Source organism: Muscardinus avellanarius (assembly GCF_963383645.1).
Source record: "Muscardinus avellanarius genome assembly, chromosome: 1".
NCBI lineage: Eukaryota > Metazoa > Chordata > Mammalia > Rodentia > Gliridae > Muscardinus > Muscardinus avellanarius.
Genome location: NC_137786.1, coordinates 235,898,890 through 235,918,206, shown reverse-complemented (window position 1 = coordinate 235,918,206; position 19,317 = coordinate 235,898,890). Strand labels below are relative to the sequence as shown.

General features: G+C 49.2%; 1 protein-coding gene across 3 annotated transcripts in view; it reads right to left on the bottom strand.

The window, feature by feature from the left end:
- Nucleotides 1-18,662, bottom strand: part of PPFIA1 (PTPRF interacting protein alpha 1) — a gene marked incomplete at both ends in the record, with an annotated part of 89,379 nt that extends 70,717 nt beyond the window's left edge. For all 3 annotated transcript variants that reach the window (XM_080699893.1, XM_080699894.1, XM_080699895.1), the window contains one exon: nucleotides 18,399-18,662. In XM_080699893.1, the coding sequence (XP_080556019.1) occupies nucleotides 18,399-18,662 (264 nt within the window). The remainder of the gene's footprint in view (nucleotides 1-18,398) is intronic.
- Nucleotides 18,663-19,317: the final 655 nt, after the last annotated feature.

The following is a 19,317-nucleotide window of genomic DNA, read 5'->3' as shown; positions in this document are numbered from 1 at the left end:
CCTTCCTGCAAAACCTCCATCACTCCCACACTCAAAGCAGGAACTACATCCTCACTGAAAGGCGCCAAAACCCTGGACCGGCAGTGGCCAGGACACAGCGGCCCCGCCCCTCCAGAAGAAAGGGCCGGGGCAGGCTGAGTACCCACGGCCTGGCCTCACTCCCACCACCTCCGCCTCCAGCACTGCTCAGAGCTCTGCAGGGGAGTCCGGGGCACATGCGCACTGACCTACAGCCTGCGGGCAGCGGCTGCTGAACGCCGCTGCTCATGGAAGACAGGCTGAAGGGCGGTCCAGATCACCCAGGTCCAAGGGCTTCCGGACACCCTCCTAGGACTGTCCAGGGCTGGAGTCAGGGAGGCTACAGAGTCTCGGCAGCTGAGGCTCAGCACGACCGCCTCTCACCTGAGCCCTCTGCTGGTCTGCTTGCTGATGGAAGGACCCGGAGACAGGCTTCTTCCAAACAGCTTTAGCGGCAGGGACTGCCAGCCCTTCCTCCGCAGAGAAGTAACCAGGCTCTGCGAGGTCAACGGGGTGGCCACAGTCCCTCCCCGCTGCTGGTCCGCATGCTCTCCAGCCCTGCAGCCTGGGACACGCGGGCCGGGAATGCGGGAGAGGCCTGCCCACCAAACTGTCCCGCGAGGCGGCGGCCCGGACATGCCAAAGCATCCCCTTTACTCTCCTCTCTGCTACCGCGCAGTGAGGTGTTCAAAGTTGCCCTAAACACACTGACAGCTGCAGGTCAGCAAGGTATAATTTTAGGACGGGCCAAGAGTTGATGGCACACTTGGTGTGAGCTAGCACAGGACACGTGGAGGCCCCTGGTCATGCTGGGCAAGCAGTGAAGACGAAGCTGGAACCGCCAAGTGTACAGCTGGGAACAGCTCGGCAGGAGTCCTGGCAGGGGACTGCTCAGCGACCCCACGTCCAGCTAAGGAGGCCATCTTACTGCTCCACAGTCCATCAGCGCGCCCTCTGCACGCCGGGCCGCATGGCAAGGTCCCTGCTCAGCCTCTGGCCCTAGCCCAACGGGAGAAAGCTCCCGCACTGTGTGTGTGCAGGGCAGGTGACCAGCACGTGCGGTCCAGTACACCGGGGCCATGGAGGGGCACTGCCTGCCCAAGCTTGCCTCAGGGGAGAACCCTGTAGTGAGACCTCCTGGCCTCAGTGCCTGCAGTACTCTAGCGAGCCAGACCTCTGCGCGCCTCGGTGCGCGGCCTCTAACATCAGTCGTTAGCGGTACCAGCGAGATCATGTCCGCAGACTCGAGGGCAATGGATATTAACCACTACCTCGGTTAATCACGTTAAGGCCACATACCGCCCTGGACAGGTCAAGGCAGACATGCAATACATACTTGGTAAACGAAAGCCAGTGTTATTACCCCAGTTTTCTGATGAGAACACTGCAGGCTCAGATGGAGGGGATCCGACAAGAGGGACCGGGCAACGTGGCCCACAAAGCCCCGGCTCCTGGGCCGTGCTCCAGCTGGACTGGGAGGCCCTGCGGGCCAGGGCAGGGCTGATGGGGGACGAGGGACACGGAGAGGACGCCAACTGCTGTTCAGTCAGGACATCTGCTGCCCACCCACCAGAAGAGGGCCCAGAGGAGGGAGAGGCACTGTACCGTACGTCTGAACGATGTGTGTGTGTGTGTGATACTGGGGTAAAACCCAGGAGTAGTCTACCTCAGTGCCACCCCAGCCCTGCCCTGTTTTTCTGTTTTTGTTTTTTGAAACAGGGTCTCACTGAGCTGCAAAGGCTGGCTGTGAACCAATCCTCCTGTCTCAGCCTCCCGAATGCTGGGATTACAGTGTGCACCACCACGCCCGGCTTCACTGTATTTTTTTTTGGTAAAATATCGTCAGAAAACATAAGAATGAGCCAGGTGTGGTGATACAAGCTTGTAATCCTAGTACCTGAGAGGCTGAGGCAGGATGATCACAGGTTCAAAGTCAGTCTCAGCAACTTAGCCCCTCTGCACTTAATGAGACCCTGTTTCAAAATAAGAAATAAAAATGAGGCGGGGGGGGGGGTGTCTCTGGTTCCATCCTAGTACCAAAAACATAAAAATAAAAATTAATAAAAAAGCCAGGTGTGGTGGCACACCCTTGTAATCCCTGCATTTGGGAGGCTGAGACAGGAGGACTGCGGTTCAAAGACAGCCTCAGCTACTCTTTAGTGAGACCTTTTGAAACTCTGTGAGACCCTGTTTCAAAATAAAAAATAGGGCTGTGTAGCTTGGAGGGAGAATGCCCCTGCACCAAAATAAATAAATAAATAAATAAATAAATAAATAAATAAATAAATAAATAAATAACACAGGGCTAGAATGCCCGAGTTCAATCCTCAGTACCAAAAACACAAAGAACAAAAAAAAAAAACCTAAGAATAAGGCAGGCATGGTGGTGCACACTTGTAATCCCAGTACTTGGGAGGCTGAGACAGGAGGATCACGCAGGTTCGAAGCCAGCCTCAGATACTTAGTGAGGCTCTCAGCAATTTAGTGAGACCCTGTTTCCAAATAAAGCCTAAAATAGGGAGTGTAGCCCGGAGGTAGAAAATCCCTGGGTTCCATCCCTGGCACCACAAATAAAAAAATGGAAGGAAGGAAGGAAGGAAGAAAGGAAGGAAGGAAAGCTAAGAGTGAAAAGCCGGTTTTCTGCCCAGCTCTCTTCTGCGGGAGACACCAGCGTCTGCGGTGGAGGAGCGGAGCACAGAGCAGCACGGTCAGGCTGTGCACTTGACCTCTGTACCCGTGGGATTCCGCAGTCGCACGTGGAGTCCACTGTTTGCTAACTTATTTTTGTGGTCCAGGCGCTCTCCCACTGAGCTCCACCCTCGGCCATCCTTGACGGGTCTCACTAGGCTGCCCAGGCTGGCTTAGAGCAGCTGACTCTTGCCTCAAACTCCCGAGCTGCTGGGGTTTCAATGTGAATTGAAAGAAACACCACATTGCACTACTCATTAATACTCAGGTTATCCAAAATAATCTGACCCACCGCAGCTCTATCTTGAGAGCACACACCAACTAGGAAGTAGCCTGTCACAGGCCATTTCTGAGGACAGGAGAGGCGGCGGCGCCTAAGAGCACCCAGGGTTTCAGGAGATCAACTGCTCAGATTAAACGCAAGTAGGGCTTTAACTTCACTGTATGTGAATCAGCAGGCCACTACTTGGGATCCATTTTTATATTAGTACTGGCAAAGGTTTAACACTGCAGAGGCAGGAGGGATAACTAGCCCATTTGCAAAGCAGAAAAACCGGGAAATGCAGGATATGCTTTAAGCTTCCAAATTTATTTTTGGAGCAAAATGAAATTTCCTCTTCTGAATAAGAATGAGACTCTGTGAACTCCTGGCGGCCTCCCCGCCGAAAGAACCAGGATCCAAGAGTCTACAGGACCCAGCCAAGCGCTTGCTTTTAGCTACAGTGAAAAATCTACAGAGTGGAAACATTTTGTCCACATCTCTAAATTAGCAATAGCGGGCGCCAGCAAAGCTTTAGCTAAGAGTGTAAAGGGGCAGGCACTACAGCGACTGCTCCAGGATAACGGGCAAGACCGGGCTGTACCACACACAGTCCCACTCTCGGGAGCAAGACTCAGCACAGTTGTGTCCAGTTCTGCTGTGTGCACCACGTAAATGGGCGATGTGTTTGAAAAAGAATGGACTCAAGAAGAAAGCAGACACGCTAATTTAAAGAAGAAACAGGAAGGAGTAGTGTGGTGGTAACCGGCTAGAGCCCGTCCATCTGGAGGCTGGGCTGGAGGCTCACTTGATGACAACAAGGCTTCCATTTATAACGCAGCATCAGCATGGCATCAGGGTTTCCAATTCCTATGACTATTTTTTCTAGGTCCATCCTTTGAGAACCCAAAAGATACTGACCGCCGTGATGGGGCACAGTCTAGCTGGAGGGTGAGCGGGGCAGGGCCCACACCTGTAATCCCAGGACTCGAGAGGCTGAGACAGTGGACTGCAAGTTCGTGGCCAGCCTCAGCTACTTAGTGAGTCCTTCAAAACTTAGCAAGACCCTGTTTCAAAATAAAGACTAAAAAATCGGGCTGGGGGTGTAGCTTGGAGGTAGAAGGTAGAGTGAACCTGGGTTCAATCCCCAATACTGAAAAACAAAAACACAAAAACCACCAACACCGAGAAGCAGCTCTCAGAAAAGCCCCGCGCCAGCCCGCGAGCCCTCCGGCTTCTCCTAGCTCCTGGCCAGCCGCCTCCAGACCTGCCGCTGCGCCCTTCCCTGGGCTGGGGCGGGAAGGAGGAGGCTGCAGTGGGGCAGAACAGAGGCGCGGGGACCAGTTCCCGCGCCGGGCCTCCTGCCAGGCTGTCCATGGCTAAGTGTCAGGGCCAGGCAACCCAGGGACTCTGATCAAACTGACGGTGCACACCAAGCAAGGACTCGTGGGCTGTGCTCGCTCCCGTAGTGAATGCGATGACAAATATGCCGGCTCTGACTGCCACGCACGCTGGATGGCAGAAGCGCACCGGCGCCTTGCTCCACCTGGAGTTGCTGTGCGTGTGGGTGGCCAGGGCAACACTGACCACCAAGAACCAGAAAGCCCGGTGTGCTGCTAAGTCACTCTCCAGGCAGCCACGACGGGAGGGGTGAGGAGCCCACACCACGGGAAGGCCACGGGGGTCTCACTCAGACCCCTGCTCGGCCTCGGGGCCTGTGACAGCGTGAGGGGGCACTGCGCAGTAAGCAGGAGGAAAACAGACCGAACGCGGTGGCCAACAGAGCTCTGGACAGTCTCCTGGAGCTGGGAGACAAAACTGGACGCGCGGCCTGCCAGCCAGGACTCAAGAGGCCAAGGTCCAGGGAAAGAGCCCAGGCCTCTGCAGAGCAGGCTGGGAGGCTGCGTGCTCCAGTCCCCCAGTGCCAGGGAGAGGGACACTGGGCTTCAGCACCTGCCGGGGGGTGGAGGGGGAGCAACGGAGGGTGTCTCAGGCAGAAACAGGCAGGTGATGGGTGAAGGCAGCTGAGGCTGCTGCTCCAAGACTGCACCCAGCCTCACGCCGCTCAGCCTGGCCTGCTCGAGATACACTGCCCACCCAGGGGTCAGCGACGGGATGGAGAGAGGTCGCCCAGCCAGCTACAGTCCTTCACATGCAGCATCTGACACCCAACTGCAGAAATAAAAAGGACGGGATGTAGTGGTGCATGCTGCAATCCCAGTACCTGCGAGGCTGCCACAGGAGGATCACAGGTCCGAGCACAGCCTCAGCAACTTAATAAGCCCCTGTTTAAAATAAATAAATAAATAAAATAGGGCTGGGAGTGTAGCTCAGGGGTAGAATGCCTCTGGGTTCAATCTCTAGTACCACCAAAGAGAAACAAAAGAAAAGAAAAAGAAATATAGGACCAAGGGGAAAAGAGGAACTGGACTCAGAACCAGAGGTGTCTGAAATCTAGAGTTATCAGGTGCAAATGTCAGTTGTTAAAATTACACTTGACAAAAAGGAAAAATTCCACTAGAGAACTAGAATGCTGAAAAGAATCACAAAGATTCTAGGACAGAAAAAAAAAATATGCCAGCGGAACCCACGGGACAAACAGCAGACTGAACGCAGCTGAAGAGAGGAGCCATTAAGTGAGGAAAGGTCGCAGTCAACGTATCCAGACAAGAGAAAGCCTAAGACACAGAGGGAGCGCGAGAGCCACGGCCACGGCCACCTGGCCTGGGCGCGCGTGCGTGGAGGCCTGGGAGCCACGGCCATGGCGACCTGGCCTGGGCGCGCGTGCGTGGAGGCCTGGGAGCGGAGCCTAAGAGGAAGGGGCAGCGTGACAGACAGTGGCCGAACTTTCCCAAAACTGATGAAGGAATCAAGTCATCTGACAGAACAAAGAACAGGAGTTTTGCTGATGCCTAGGCAAGAATGAAAACGCTAAAAGCAACGAGGGAAAAAAGAGCCGCCTTAAGGGGCCAGTTAGCAGGGCTACTTCTCCAGAGGAGGAGGGCAAGAGCGGCGCCAGAGTATGCACCTGCAGTCTCAGACCTGGGGAGTCTAGGACAGGAGCATCACGGGGTTGAGGAAAGCCTCAGCAACTAGCAGGACCTTGTTTCAAAATAAAACATAAAAATAAGAAGGGCTAGAGGTGGAATTCAGAGGTAGAATAACCTTAGGCCAATTCCTACTAGCAAAAAAAAAAAAAAATGAAGATGAAACAAAGGAAGGAGAAAAGGAAGGAGAAGAAAGAGAAGAATGCCAGAAGACAGACAACAGGCAGCTATAAAATAATGGGGAAAAACAATAAAATTGAATTTGAAAGGAAGAAAAATACCTAGGAGGCTGAAATAAGGAGGACAGCAGGTTCGAGGCCAGCCTCAACAACTCTGCGAGACCCTCAGCAACTTAGCAAGACCTGGTCTCAAAGTAAAAAACAAAAAGAAAGAAAAAAGAAAGAAAGGAAGGAAGGAAGGAAGGAAGGAAGAAGGAAGGATGGAGGGAGCCAGGCGTGGTGATGCACACTTTTTATCCCAGCATTGGGGAGGCTGAGACAGGAGGACTGCAGTTCAAGGACAGCCCCAGCTACTTAGTGAGGCCTCTGCGACCCCGTGAGACCCTGCTTCAAAACAATAAAGTATAAAAAACAGGGCTGGGTGCTGCTCAGAGGTGGAAGGCCCCTGGGCTCCATCCCCAGTATCACCAAAAAAAAAGGATGGAGGTATCGCTCAGAGGTAGTATGACCCCCCAAAAAGAAAGAAGAAAAAAGAAGGGGGGGCCGGGCGCGGTGGGCACGCTCGTCATCCCAGTACCCGGGAGGCTGAGACAGGAGGCCCGTGGTTCGAGGACAGCCTCAGCTACTGAGTGAGGCCTCTGCAACTCAGCGAGGCCCTGTTTCAAAATAAATAAGAAAATAGAGCCGGGCGTGGCGGCGCACGCTTGTCATCCCCGCGCTTGGCAGGCGGAGACCAGTGATCCCGCAGGTTCGAAGCCAGCCGCGCTGGCTTAAGAGACCCTGTTTCCAAATAAAAAAATATAAAAATAGGTCTGGGAGTGCAGCCAGAGGTAGAAGGGCTTCCAGGAACCCCAGTGCCACTAAATAAATACATAAATACATAAATAAATACATACATAAAAATTTTAAAAAAGATTAAAATATAAGGCTGGGGGTGTAGCTCGGAGGTTGAATGCCCCTGGGCTCCATCCCCAGGACCACAAAAACAAAAAAACAAAAAAAAAACAACCCGTGTTTCTAAAAGAAGGCGAGTAAAGAGAGCACTGAGAGGTGAATAGACAGGACAGTGACAGGTCCATAGACTACCAGCCGTTGTAGTTAGCTACCTGCAGCAAATCCACTACCTAAAAGACAAGGGCCGCCAGAACAGCAAGACAGCCTGAGCACAAGCACGGCAGCTCGTTACAAGAACAGGCAAATGCCCACGAAAGGAAGCGGGCAGCGCCGGCAGCGAGACGGCGGCAGCGAGGGTAAAGGCCACACGTTCTGACAGAGGGCCAAGCCATCGCGAGGACAAGCTCTCAGCCGGATGTCCCTAAAACACACCCAGGAGAAATGAACACGAACCCGCTAAAGGGAGACAGGCACACGGTGTAGGAGAGCTTAAGACATACCCGAAAAAAAGACAGAACAAGCACACACAACTCGCCAGGGCGCAGAGCTGTGCGAGCACGCACGACAGAGGGGCTCCACGCTGCGCAGTGCTGCGAGCGTGGCACACGCCGTGGGCACCCGCGCACGCCCGCCGCCCCAGTGTGCAGGCGGCTGAGGCGGAGGAGTGCAGGCAACTTAGTGAGGCCCTGGAGTACTCTACGTCGGAGCTACACCTTTGCCCTGTATTTTCTTCTTTATTTTGAAGCAGGGCCTCACTGAGTTGCAAGGGCCTCACTGAGTAGCTGAGGCTGTCTGTGAATGGTGATCCTCCTGTCTCAGCCTCCCGAATGCTGGGATGACAAGCATGCGCCACTATGTCTGGCTGTTTCAAAATTTAAAAAGTGAAGAGATGAGGTTGTAGCTCAGAGGTAAAAGCCCCTTGGTTCCATCCCAGTACCAAAAGACAAAACAAAACAAAAAAAACAACCAGCCGGGCGTGGTGGGCACGCTTGTCATCCCCGCACTCGGGAGGCAGAGACAGGATCGCGCAGGTTCGAAGCCAGCCTCGTGCGCTGGCTTAGGAGACCCTGTTTCCAAATAAAAATGTAAAAATAGGTCTGGGAGTGTAGCCCGGAGGTAGAAGGGCTTCCAGGAACCCCACTACCACCAAAAAAAAAAAAAAAAAAAAAAAAAAAAAAAAAACAGATTTTAAAGACTTGGCACAATAAACAAATATAAGGTGTACACACACACACACACACACACACACACACACATTTTTTTTTGCGGGTCTGGAGATGGAACCCAGGGGCATTCGACCTCCGAGCTACACCCCCTGCCCTATTTTTTATTCTTTATTTTGAAACCGGGTCTCACTGAGTTGCAGAGGGCCTCACTAAGTAGCTGAGGCTGTCCACGAACCACGATCCTCCAGGTCTCAGCCTCCCGAATGCTGGGATTACAAGCGTGCACCACCACACCTGGCTTTAAGGTATTTTTTTAAAAACGTTGTATATTGCCAGGCATAGTGGTCCATGCTTGTAATCCCAGCATTTGGGAGGCCATGACAGGAAGATCTGGGTTCGCAACCGGCCTCAGCTACTTAGTGAGGCCCTTTGCAACTCAGTGAAACCCTGTTTCAAAATAAATATAAAGAATAAATAGGGCTGGGGTGTAACTTGGAGGTAAAATGTCCCTGGGTTCCATCCCCAGTACCGCAAAATAAGTAAGTTAAATAAATAAAATGCTGTATATCCAAATGATAGTACTTTGGATATCTGGGTTAAATAAAATATATTATTAGTCAGGCGTGATAGCACAAGCTTGTAATTCCAGCATTTGGGAGGCTGAAACAGGAGGATCTGGGTTTTCAGACAGCCTCAGGTACTACTCAGTGAGACACTGTTTCAAGATAAAGAATAAGCTGGGCTTGGTGGCGCATGCTTGGGAGGCTGAGACAGGAGGATCGCACAGGTTCGAAGCCAGCCTCAGCTACTTAGTGAGACGCTGTTTCCAAATAAAATATAAAATGGGTCTGGGAGTATAACCCAGAAGTAGAAAGCCTCTGGGTTCCACCCCCAGTATCACCAAAAAAAAAAGATAAAGATTAAAAACTAGGTGTGGGATGTAGCTCAGCAGTAGAATGTCCCTGGGTTCCATCCCCAGTACCAGGGGTGGGGATTACACACACACACACACACACACACACACACACACACACACACATAATTATTAAACTTAATTTCAGGCCAGGCATGGTCATGCATACCTGTCATCCCAGTACTAAGTGAGACAGGAAGATCACAGGTTCAAGTCCAGCACATGGAAACTTAGCTCCTGCTTCAAATAAAAAATAAAATAGGAGCCTGGCGTGGTGACACATGCTTGTAATCCTAGTACTTGGGAGGCTGAGAAAGAAGGATCGCAGGTTTGGCCTCAGCTACTTATGAGGCCCTCGGCAATTTAGTAAGACCCTGTTTCAAAATAAGGAATAAAATAGGGGTGAGGGTAGCTCAGAGGTAGAGTGCCCCTGAGTTCAAACCCCTAGTACCACCAAAAGACAGAATGACAAATACATACGTGGGATGTAGCTAAGGCGTACCTAAGGGGGGACTTCAGAGCCTCAATAAATACATTAGAAAGACTAAAACCAATGACGTACCCAGGAAACTAGAAAAGATAGCAAACAAAAAACAAAGCTACAGGAAAAGAACTGACATTAATGAAATAGGAAACAAACATTAAGCAGAAAAAAAATAAAAGAACTGACATTAATAAAATAGAAAACAAACATTAAATAGAAAAAACAATAACTGAAAAGAATCGGCATTAATGAAATAGAAAACAAACATTAGAGAAAAATAATTTAAAAGTATTGACATTAATAAAATAGAAAACAAATTTTAAGTGGAAAAAACAATAAAGTTGGGTTCTTTGAAAGAATTTACAAAACTGACAAACTAATGAAATAGAAAACAAACATTAAATAGAAAGATTAGAAAGGATTGACATTAATGAAATAGAAAACAAACGTTAAATAGAAAAAATATAATAAAGTTGGGCTCTTTGAAAGAATTTACAAAACTGACAAACTCCCTGCAAAACTATTTAAAAAGAGCAGGCGTGGTGGAGCACGCTTGCAATCCCAGCATTCGGGAGGCTGAGACCAGAGGATCGCGGTTCCCAGCCACAGCCTAAGCCTCTTAGAAAAGCTCTTTGCAACTCAGTGAGACCCTGTTTAAAGTAAAGAATAAAAAAGAGGGCTGGGGTGTAGCTCGGAGGTAGAATGCCCCTGGGTTCCACCCCCAGTATTGCAAAAATAAGTAAATATTTTAAAAGAGAGATCCAGGCATGGTGGTGCACTCTTGAAATCCCAGCACTTGGGAGGCTGAGACTGAAGGATCGCAGGTTCAAGGACAGCCTCAGCAAAAGTAGTGAGACTCTCATCAACCTAGTGAGACTCTGTTTTAAAATAAAAATTTTAAAATGAGGCTAGGGGGTGCAGCTCAGAGGTAGAATGCCCGCGGGTTTCATCTCTGGCACCACACACGAAAGAGACAAGGCAGAAACTGCCGCTGTCAAAAACTCTAGGGGACATCACTGCTGATCTTGCAGATAACAAGGAAGTCACAAGCTGCTTGGCACTTCTGGACTATGAAGTTTGGCTAGGCTGAACAAATCCCAGGGAAGAAGCACCCTGCCTAAGCAGACGACACCAGCTGGTTTTGCCAATGAAGTCTTCATTTTGTTTATTTACTGATGGCACTGGAGGTCGGGTTCAGGGGCATTCTCCCTCTGAGCCGTACCCCAGCCCCTTTTTACTTTAAAGCAGGGCCTTACTAAGTTGCAGCGTGCTCGGTAAGTTGCTGAGGTTGACCGCACACCTGATCCTTCAGTCTCAGCTTTCCAAGCAGTGGGACTGTAAGCATGCACCACCACTTCTGGCTTCCCAAACATGTAAGGAGACCACTAGTTCCACAGGAAATCTTTCAGGGGATGGAAAAATAAGACACACTTTTCACCATTCTTTTCGTGAAACTACCATAACCTTGACACCAAAACTTAACAAAGACAACGGACAGTACAATGATAGGTCAACTTCTCTCATCAACAGAGAAGCAATAAACCTAAATAGAATATCACCAAAGAAACTCCAGTATACAGAGACTGCCTAGGAGGAGGTACCGTGGTACATGACCGTAGTTCCATCCACCTGGAAGGCTGAGGCAAGAGGACTGCAAGTTCAAGGCCAGCCGGGGCAACTCAGAAGAGCCCTGTCACAGTCACAAATAACAGGCTGGAGACATAGCCCAGGTAGAGCGGCACGAGCACCGCTGCGTGAGACAACAGAGGTGGGTCACACGAGCATCGTGCTGAGGGAGAGGATGCATGCAAAATACACGTGCTACAGAGTTCACGGCAGGAAAAAGTAATCAATGATAAAAAAAGTCAAGACCAGTTTTTGAATTAGGGGATGATCACTGGGTTCAATACTCAGTACTGCAAGAAAAGGGCCTAATTAGTCTGGAATTAGACTACATTGCAATTAAAAAAAAAAAAAAGTCCCAGCACTCAGGAGGCTGAGACCGGAGGATCGCGGTTCGCAAACAGCCTCAGCTACTTAGTGAGGCCCTCTGCAACTCAGTGAGACCGTTTCAAAATAAAGAATACAAAATAGGGCTGGGGGTGTAGCATAGAGGTCGAATGCCCCTGGGTTCCATCCCGAGACCCACACACACAAAAAAGTTTCTGGCTAGGTGGCACACGTTTGTAATCCCAGTACTCGGGAAGCTGAGACAAGAGGATCGCAGGTTCGCAGCCAGCCTCGCTACTTACTGAGACCCTACTTCAAAATAAAGAATAAAATAATGGGGCACGGGGTATAGCTTGGAGCTAAAATGCCCCTGAGTTCAATCCCTAGTTCTTAAAAAAAAAAAGGTTGTTAAACTGGACTGAGGAGACAGCGCAGTGACAGAGCTTACCTAACGTGTGAGGCCCTGTGCTTGACCTCGAGCAACGTGAACACTTTAAAAAGACCGATCACCACATGACACAGAAGTTATGACTATCTCAGGAGATGCAGAAGACAGCCAGGCGTCGTGGTGCACACTTCCAATCCCAGTACTTGAGAGGCTGAGACGGAGGCTCAAGGTTTGCAGCCAGCCTCAGCTACCTCGTAAGGCCCTCCACAACTTCATGGACTCTGTTTCAGAATAAAAATAAGCTGGGTGTGGTGGCGCACGCTTATAATCCCAGCATTTGGGAGGCTGAGACAGGAGGATGTGCGGTTTGAGGACAGCCTCAGCTGCTTAGTGAGGCCCTCCACAACTCAGTGAGACCCGGTTTCAAAGTAAAGAATAAAAAATAGGGCAGGGGGTGTAGCTCGGAGATCAAATGCCCCTGGGTTCCATCCCCAAACCCACTAAATAAATAAATAAATAAATAAATAAATAAATAATAAATAAATAGGGCTGGGTGTAGTTCGGAGGTAGAATGCCCCTGGGTTACATCCCAGGTACTACAAAAAATAAATAAATAAAAAATAAAAATAAGACTGAGGGTATAGCTCAGAGATAGAATGCCCCGTGGTTCAATCCCCATTACCAAAAATAAAAAAATACAGAACATAAATGGGAGAAATTCACTAAACACTAATTAAAAAAAAGAAAAAAGAACTCCAGACAAACTAAGAATAGAGAAAAATGTTCATATTTTGAAAGAGAGTATCTACACAAACTCTACAGTGTCAATCACACTTACGGGTGAAAGCTTTCCTCTGTTACCAGGAACAAGACAAGGACATTTTAACACTTCTATTCAACACTGTACTGGAGATCGTGGCCAGTGCAGTAAGACAAGAAAAACAAAATGGTTACAGTGCTTGGAAAGAAGAAAAGATTTTGCCCAAAGTGCAAAAAATCAGCTCTATGTATATTCATAACAAGCAGTTACACAGTTATCACACATCTCTGGATTAGAAAATCAATGTTGAAGGCGGGTGTGGTGGCGGCGCGCACTTGTAATCCCAGCACTTGGGAGGCTGAGACAGGAGGATCGCGCAGGTTCGAAGCCAGCCTCAGCTACTGAGTGAGGCTCCAGCAACTGAGACCCACAAAAAAAAAAAAGGAAAGAAAAAGAAAATCAATGTTGACAATATGTCATCTCTCCCCACACTGGTCTGTAGATTAAATGCAATCTCAGTGTCTCAGCACATTTTTTTGCAAAGAGATTGCCAAGTAGATTCTGAAATTTCCCTATAGACTATACTCACTTCACACAATAACTACAGTAAATTGGGAAGAGGACGGTCTTAGTACATTAACATTGGGTCAACCAGATACCCACCTTTTTTTTCCCCCTTTGGTGATACTGGAGGTGGAACCCAGGGGCCTTCTACCTCTAGGCTACCCTCCCAGACCTATTTTATATTTTGTTTGGAAACGGGGTCTCACTAAGTTGCTGAAAGCATCTCACTAAGTAGCTGAGGCTGGCTTCAAACCTGCACGATCCTCCTGTCTTAGCCTTCCAAGTACTGGGATTACAAATGTGCACCACCACGCCCAGCTTTCCATTTGATTCTTTAAGGAAAAAACAAACAAAAAAAAGCCAGGTGTTCTGGCACACACCTGTAATCCCAGTACTGGGGAGGCTGAGACTGGAGGATCTCAGTTTAAGGATAGCCTCAGCAACTTAGTAAACACTTCTTCAAAACAAAAAATAGAAAGGCAATTATTAGCCCAAAAGTGAAATGCCCTCAGGTTAAAAAAAAAAAAAAAAGTACCAAAAAAGGAAAAGAAAAGAAAAAAAAAAGAACTTTGACTCTCAACTCAAACCACAAACAAAATCAATTTCAAAGAGAAGATAAAATAAAGCTTTTTTTTTTTTTTTTTGCAGTATTGGGGATTGAACCCAGGATGTTATACCTCCAAGCCATACCCCAGACCTATATTTTATTCTTTATTTTGAAACAGAATCTAGGTTGTAGAGGCCCTCACTAAGCAGTGAAGCTGGCTACAAACCTGCGGTCATCTTGTCTCAGCCCCCAAATACTGGGAGTACAAATGTGAGCCATCACACCCGGCTCTAAAGCTTGGAAAAAGAAAAAAGCCAGGCACTAAGATAATACCTGCGCAGACTCGGTCTAGCAGGTTTCTTAGGACACAAAGAGCATTAAACATGGCTGGGAAACTTGATTGATCAAAGGAACCACATTAAAATTTAAAACTCTCGCCTTTCAAAAGACACTGCTAAGAGTAAACCGGCCAACACGAGAGTATAAAACCATCTGCTATATATGTATGCACTTAGACTATACAGAGAACTCTTGAAGGCCGGGGATGGTGGTGCACGCTTGGAATCCCAGCATTCGGGAGGCAGAGACCAGAGGATCATGGTTAGCAGACAGCCTCAGCTACCCTGTTTCAAAAAAAAAAAGACTAAAAATGGGCCCAGGGGCGTAGCTCGGAGATAGGATGCCCCTGGGTTTCATCCCCAGTACTGCAAAAAGAAAAAAGAACTCCTTCACATCAGTAAGAAAACAGATGGGCAAAAAACTGGGCAGTCATAAATGGGCAAAAGACATTGACCTCACAAAGGGAGACGTGCCAATGTGCAGAGAACGCCAGCTCACCAGGAGGCAGCAAACCTAAGCTCGCTGACCTGCCCGCCCGAAAGGCCCTCCAGGACAGCCAGGCAGGCGCGAGAGCGTGCGAGCCGACCTCTCCACGCATGGAGCCACCGCTGGCCGGCTCCCCTGAGGCTGGACAAACGCACACAGCACTCTACTCCTTTGTACGTACCCAAAAGACATGTATACAAATCTGCCCCCTCCAAAGTAAACGAGCAAGAATATTCAGGGTAGCATTCATAAAAACTAGCAACAAGCCAGGCGCAGTGATGTGCACCTGTAATCACGATACTTGGGAGGCTGAGACAGGAGGACTGCAAGTTCAAGGTCTGCCTGCACGGCTTAGGGAGACCCTTCTAATAATACATAAAACAGCTGGGCGTGGTGGCGCACACTTGTAATCCCAGCATTTGGGAGGCTGAGACCAGAGCATCGAGGTTCGCAGACAGCCTCAGCTACTTAGTGAAGCCCTTTGCAACTCAGTGAGACCCTGTTTCAAAATAAAGAATATAAAATAGGGCTGAGGGTGTACCTTGAAGGTAGAATGCCCCTGGGTTCCATCCACAGTACCGCAAAAATAAACAAACAAATAAATAAAACCGGGCTGGGCATCTCTTGCTCAAAGATAGAACAACTCTGAGTTCAATCCCAGTCCCAAAAAAGAAAAGAAAACTGGAGACAACCCAAATGCCCATGTGCTCCTAAGCAGCAGAGTGGATGCATGATGGCATATCTGTACACTTGACTACCAGACAGCAGGCAAGAAGAGGTGCACTGCATGAGACAGAGCAGGTGGAGCACACGCACGATGGTCAGGGAGCGACTCGACGAGCAAAACATACCTACGTAAAGTTAACAGCAGGAAAAAGTGATCGATGTAAAAAGTTGAGACTGTTTTTAGAATTGGGGGCTGATCACTGGGAATAAGCAGGAGGGCTTCTAGGAAGCCTGGCAGTGTCCTATCTGTCCTCTGGGTGGGGCTTCGTGAGGGTGAGCCTTGTGAGCAGTCCACTGAGATGTACACTCAGGGCGTGGAAGTGTCTGACGAGCGCGGTGTGTGGGGTGCACACCTGTAATCCCAGTACTGGGAAGCTGAGCCAAAAGGATCAGAGGTTAGAGACAGCACAAACTGTCCAAAACTCATCAAGACTCCCAGCAACCTAGTGAGACCCTATTTCAAACAAAAAAAAGGACCTGGGGTGTGGCTCAGAAGTAGAGCGCCCCGGGCTCCATCCCCAGCACCCCCCACACGCACACGTCTCTGATATATGCTGTAGTTAGCATTTTAACGGACACTCTGACTTTGCCTACCTGATATGCCACAGATACACATGCAAATATATACACTAAAATTCTGTAACACATAAACATACGCATCTGGTCACACTGTTAGTCACCAAGAAGAACCCGATGTCAAGAAAGGGAAGGGTCTAAAACAAGCTCGCTCATGGTCCCGGTGAAACACCGGAGCGGGGTGGTACGGTGGTGACGTGACCCGCCAGCATCGCAACATCACCTGCTCAGGGGCACTACGGCTGCTGCAGCGAGCCGTGGCCAAGAAGCAACCACAGGACAACTGTCTGGCCGCGGGTTGACAACGCCCAGGGCCTGAGACCAACTGCACAAAACTCCTGTCTCCCCGCCATGTGCTTTGTGCCCATTCTTTGCAAAACTACCTTATCAAATACATTAGATAAACACTTCAGCATATGTACCTCAAATTACATTAAGCAAATACAAAGCTGGGCGTGGTGGCACATGCCTGCAATCCCAGCTATTCCAGAGGCTGAAACAAGAAGATGACAAGTTTGAGGCCAGCCTATGCAACTGTCTCAAAATAAAAAAGCTTGGGAGGGGGAGTACCTCTATGGCACAATGCTTACCTAGTTGCAAAGGTCCTGGGTTCAACCCCAGGAATTTCCCCCATCCAAAGACAATTATAAGAATGAAGCAAAACAACGAGAAATTTGCAAATATGTACAATAAAAACCAAACTGGCTAATCCTTTAAGCTTGTGATAATAAAATCTGGCCTACATAAACTTGGCAATCTGTAAGACTCCAATGAGAAAAATCTTAAGGATTCTCTAGCCTAACAAAAAAGGTTCATATAAGCACTGAAATAAAATTATTGTTTCAAAGTCTGGGTGTGGTGGTGCATACTTGCAATACCAGTACTTGGGAGGCTGAGACAGGAGGATCGCGGTTCGCAGTCAGCCTCAGCAACCTGGGAGGCCCCCACAACTTAGACCCTGTTTCAAAATAAAGAACAATATAGGGCTGGGGGTGTAGCTCAGAGGTAGAATGCCTCTAGGTTCAATCCCCAGTACCGCAAAATATATATATATATATATACATATATATATATATATATATACACATATGTATATATATACATATATAGTTTCTAAAGAGGAAATTCAAAAGTTTGGCTTATGAATCTTTCAGAAGAATTGACTACAGCCAAGAAATGCATTAACGCCAGTAATAATTCATTTCCTGATTTATCACTGAGGACCCATTAAAAGAGTATAAATGTATGCTTATTCAGGTCTGCCTGAGTGCACCATAAAGGCATCTACTGTGAGTAAACAGAATGGCACCTAGACAGCGTACAGAGCCCTAACAGCCTGCTTGTCTCCCGGCTGCCGCCATTCACCTTGCTTTCTTCTAGTTAACACCTTCTCCCTCCCTTCACCTACCTTTCCACTCTCACTTCACTCCCTAAGAGAAGGCTTTGAGCTGGGCGTGGTGGGCACGCTTGTAATCCCCGTGCTTGGGAGGCGAAGACAGGATAGAGCAGGTTTGAAGCCAGCCGAGCTGGCTTAAGAGACCCTGTTTCCAAAAATAAAAAAGTATAAAATAGGTCTGGGAGTGTAGCCCGGACGTAGAAGGGCTTCCAGGAACCCCAGTACCACCACCAAAAAAAAAGAGAGAAGGCTTTGAAACACTGCTCCAAATGTAACATACTTAAACAACCTCAATTGTTCCAAGCTTTAAAATTCTTATCTGCCAAGAAGAAAGTTCCTAAGCAATCAATTGCTAGTCTTCTATACCATAAAGTAAACTTGACTTACAAATCACAAGTGTTCTGATAAAGGTGAACGGTAAAACACGCTTGTCATCCCAGCATTTGGGAGGCTGAGACAAGAGATCCGGGTGCAGCCAGCCTCAGCTACTTAGTGAGATCCTATTTCAAAATAAAGAATAAAAAGTAGAGCAGGGGGTATAGCTCGAAGGTAGAATGTCCCTGGGTTCCATCACCAATACCGAAAAAAAAAAAAAAACACCTTTTTTCTGTGAAATCCAGCCTACATGTCTATTAAGTTTCATAAGAAAACACGAAGTCCACATACAAGCCCTGAGAGAAAGTTCATGGGAAGCTCACAGTTAACAAGAAGGCCTGGGACAACAGAATGGACATCACTGCGTAGTCTGGTCGCTGCTTTTAAGAAACATAAACGCATTTTCCCAGTCTGGGCAGTTTCTCAAAGTGAGCGATGAGGTACATTCATGTGACTTTAGACGGCACGGTTGTCCTCCCCAAGAACCCTAATCCCTAAGAACTTGTATATGCTTACAAATACCCAAAACCATTTCAAAAACAGTCACACAAAATACTCAGCTAACATACCAACAGAAGACAACGCCATAAAAAGACAGCGGGGGGGGGGGGACACCGTCGTTCCAGGTTAAAGACACACATACCTGTGGAAGTGCGGTGCTGAGCTGTCTCTGCAGCGAGTCTCTTTCGTGACCAACCTCGTGTAATTTCCCCTGGGTCAAAGCCAGCGTTTCCTGAGTCTCTCGGAGAGTATCCAGAAGACGGTCCCTTTCTTCTAGCATGGAGACCATGAGCTGTTCGAAATGGGAATCTGCGTCTGGCTGTGAAGGGGAGCTGGATCCATGGCTGCCACCTCCTCCTGGGGGGCCCTCCGCCTCACTGATGGTCGGCATCACCTCGCACATCATCTTGAAACCAAAGACCCCAAGTCAGTAGGTGCAGAACACAGGTTCCCACAAGTAGGCAAGTTCATGCCTATCTGTGGCTACTAAAAAGGCGGACGGCCGCTGCTCTGTATGCAGACATGCCCGGAAAACATACACGGGGGGCAGACACCAAGCGCCCCAACGCACCGCACGAAGGCATCACTGGAGACAACCCAGTGCGTGAGGCAGGGGCCGAACAGATCTACGTCCTGCACAAAGGCCAGCCCCTGGAGGGCTTCCGAGTTACCGAGAACAAGTGTGCTCTGTTACCCTTTTCTTTCCTACTTCCCGGTGGGGGGGACACACGCCACCCAATCAGTTTTCAGGAAAAGCGCAGAAGGAGCGCCAGCAGCCAGGAGAAGTGACAAGCACGAATCCCCGGCGTCTTCCAGGAGGAACCGAGCGCTCAGCTCCGGGCCGGGCCGGCGGCCCCCTCGATCCTCGGGCGGGATCGGGGTGGGCGCTCCAAGGAGCCGGCTTCGCTAAGGGTCGGGGAGGTGTTTCTCCACGGCTGCGACGCCCGGCCGGCCAGCCTAACTTACGTAAGTTTACCCCCCGAAGGAGAGAAGGGAGAAAAGACTCGGCGCCGGGGCCGGAGCGGGGCCGGGGCCGGGCGGCGGCCGCAGGTCCGGCCGGG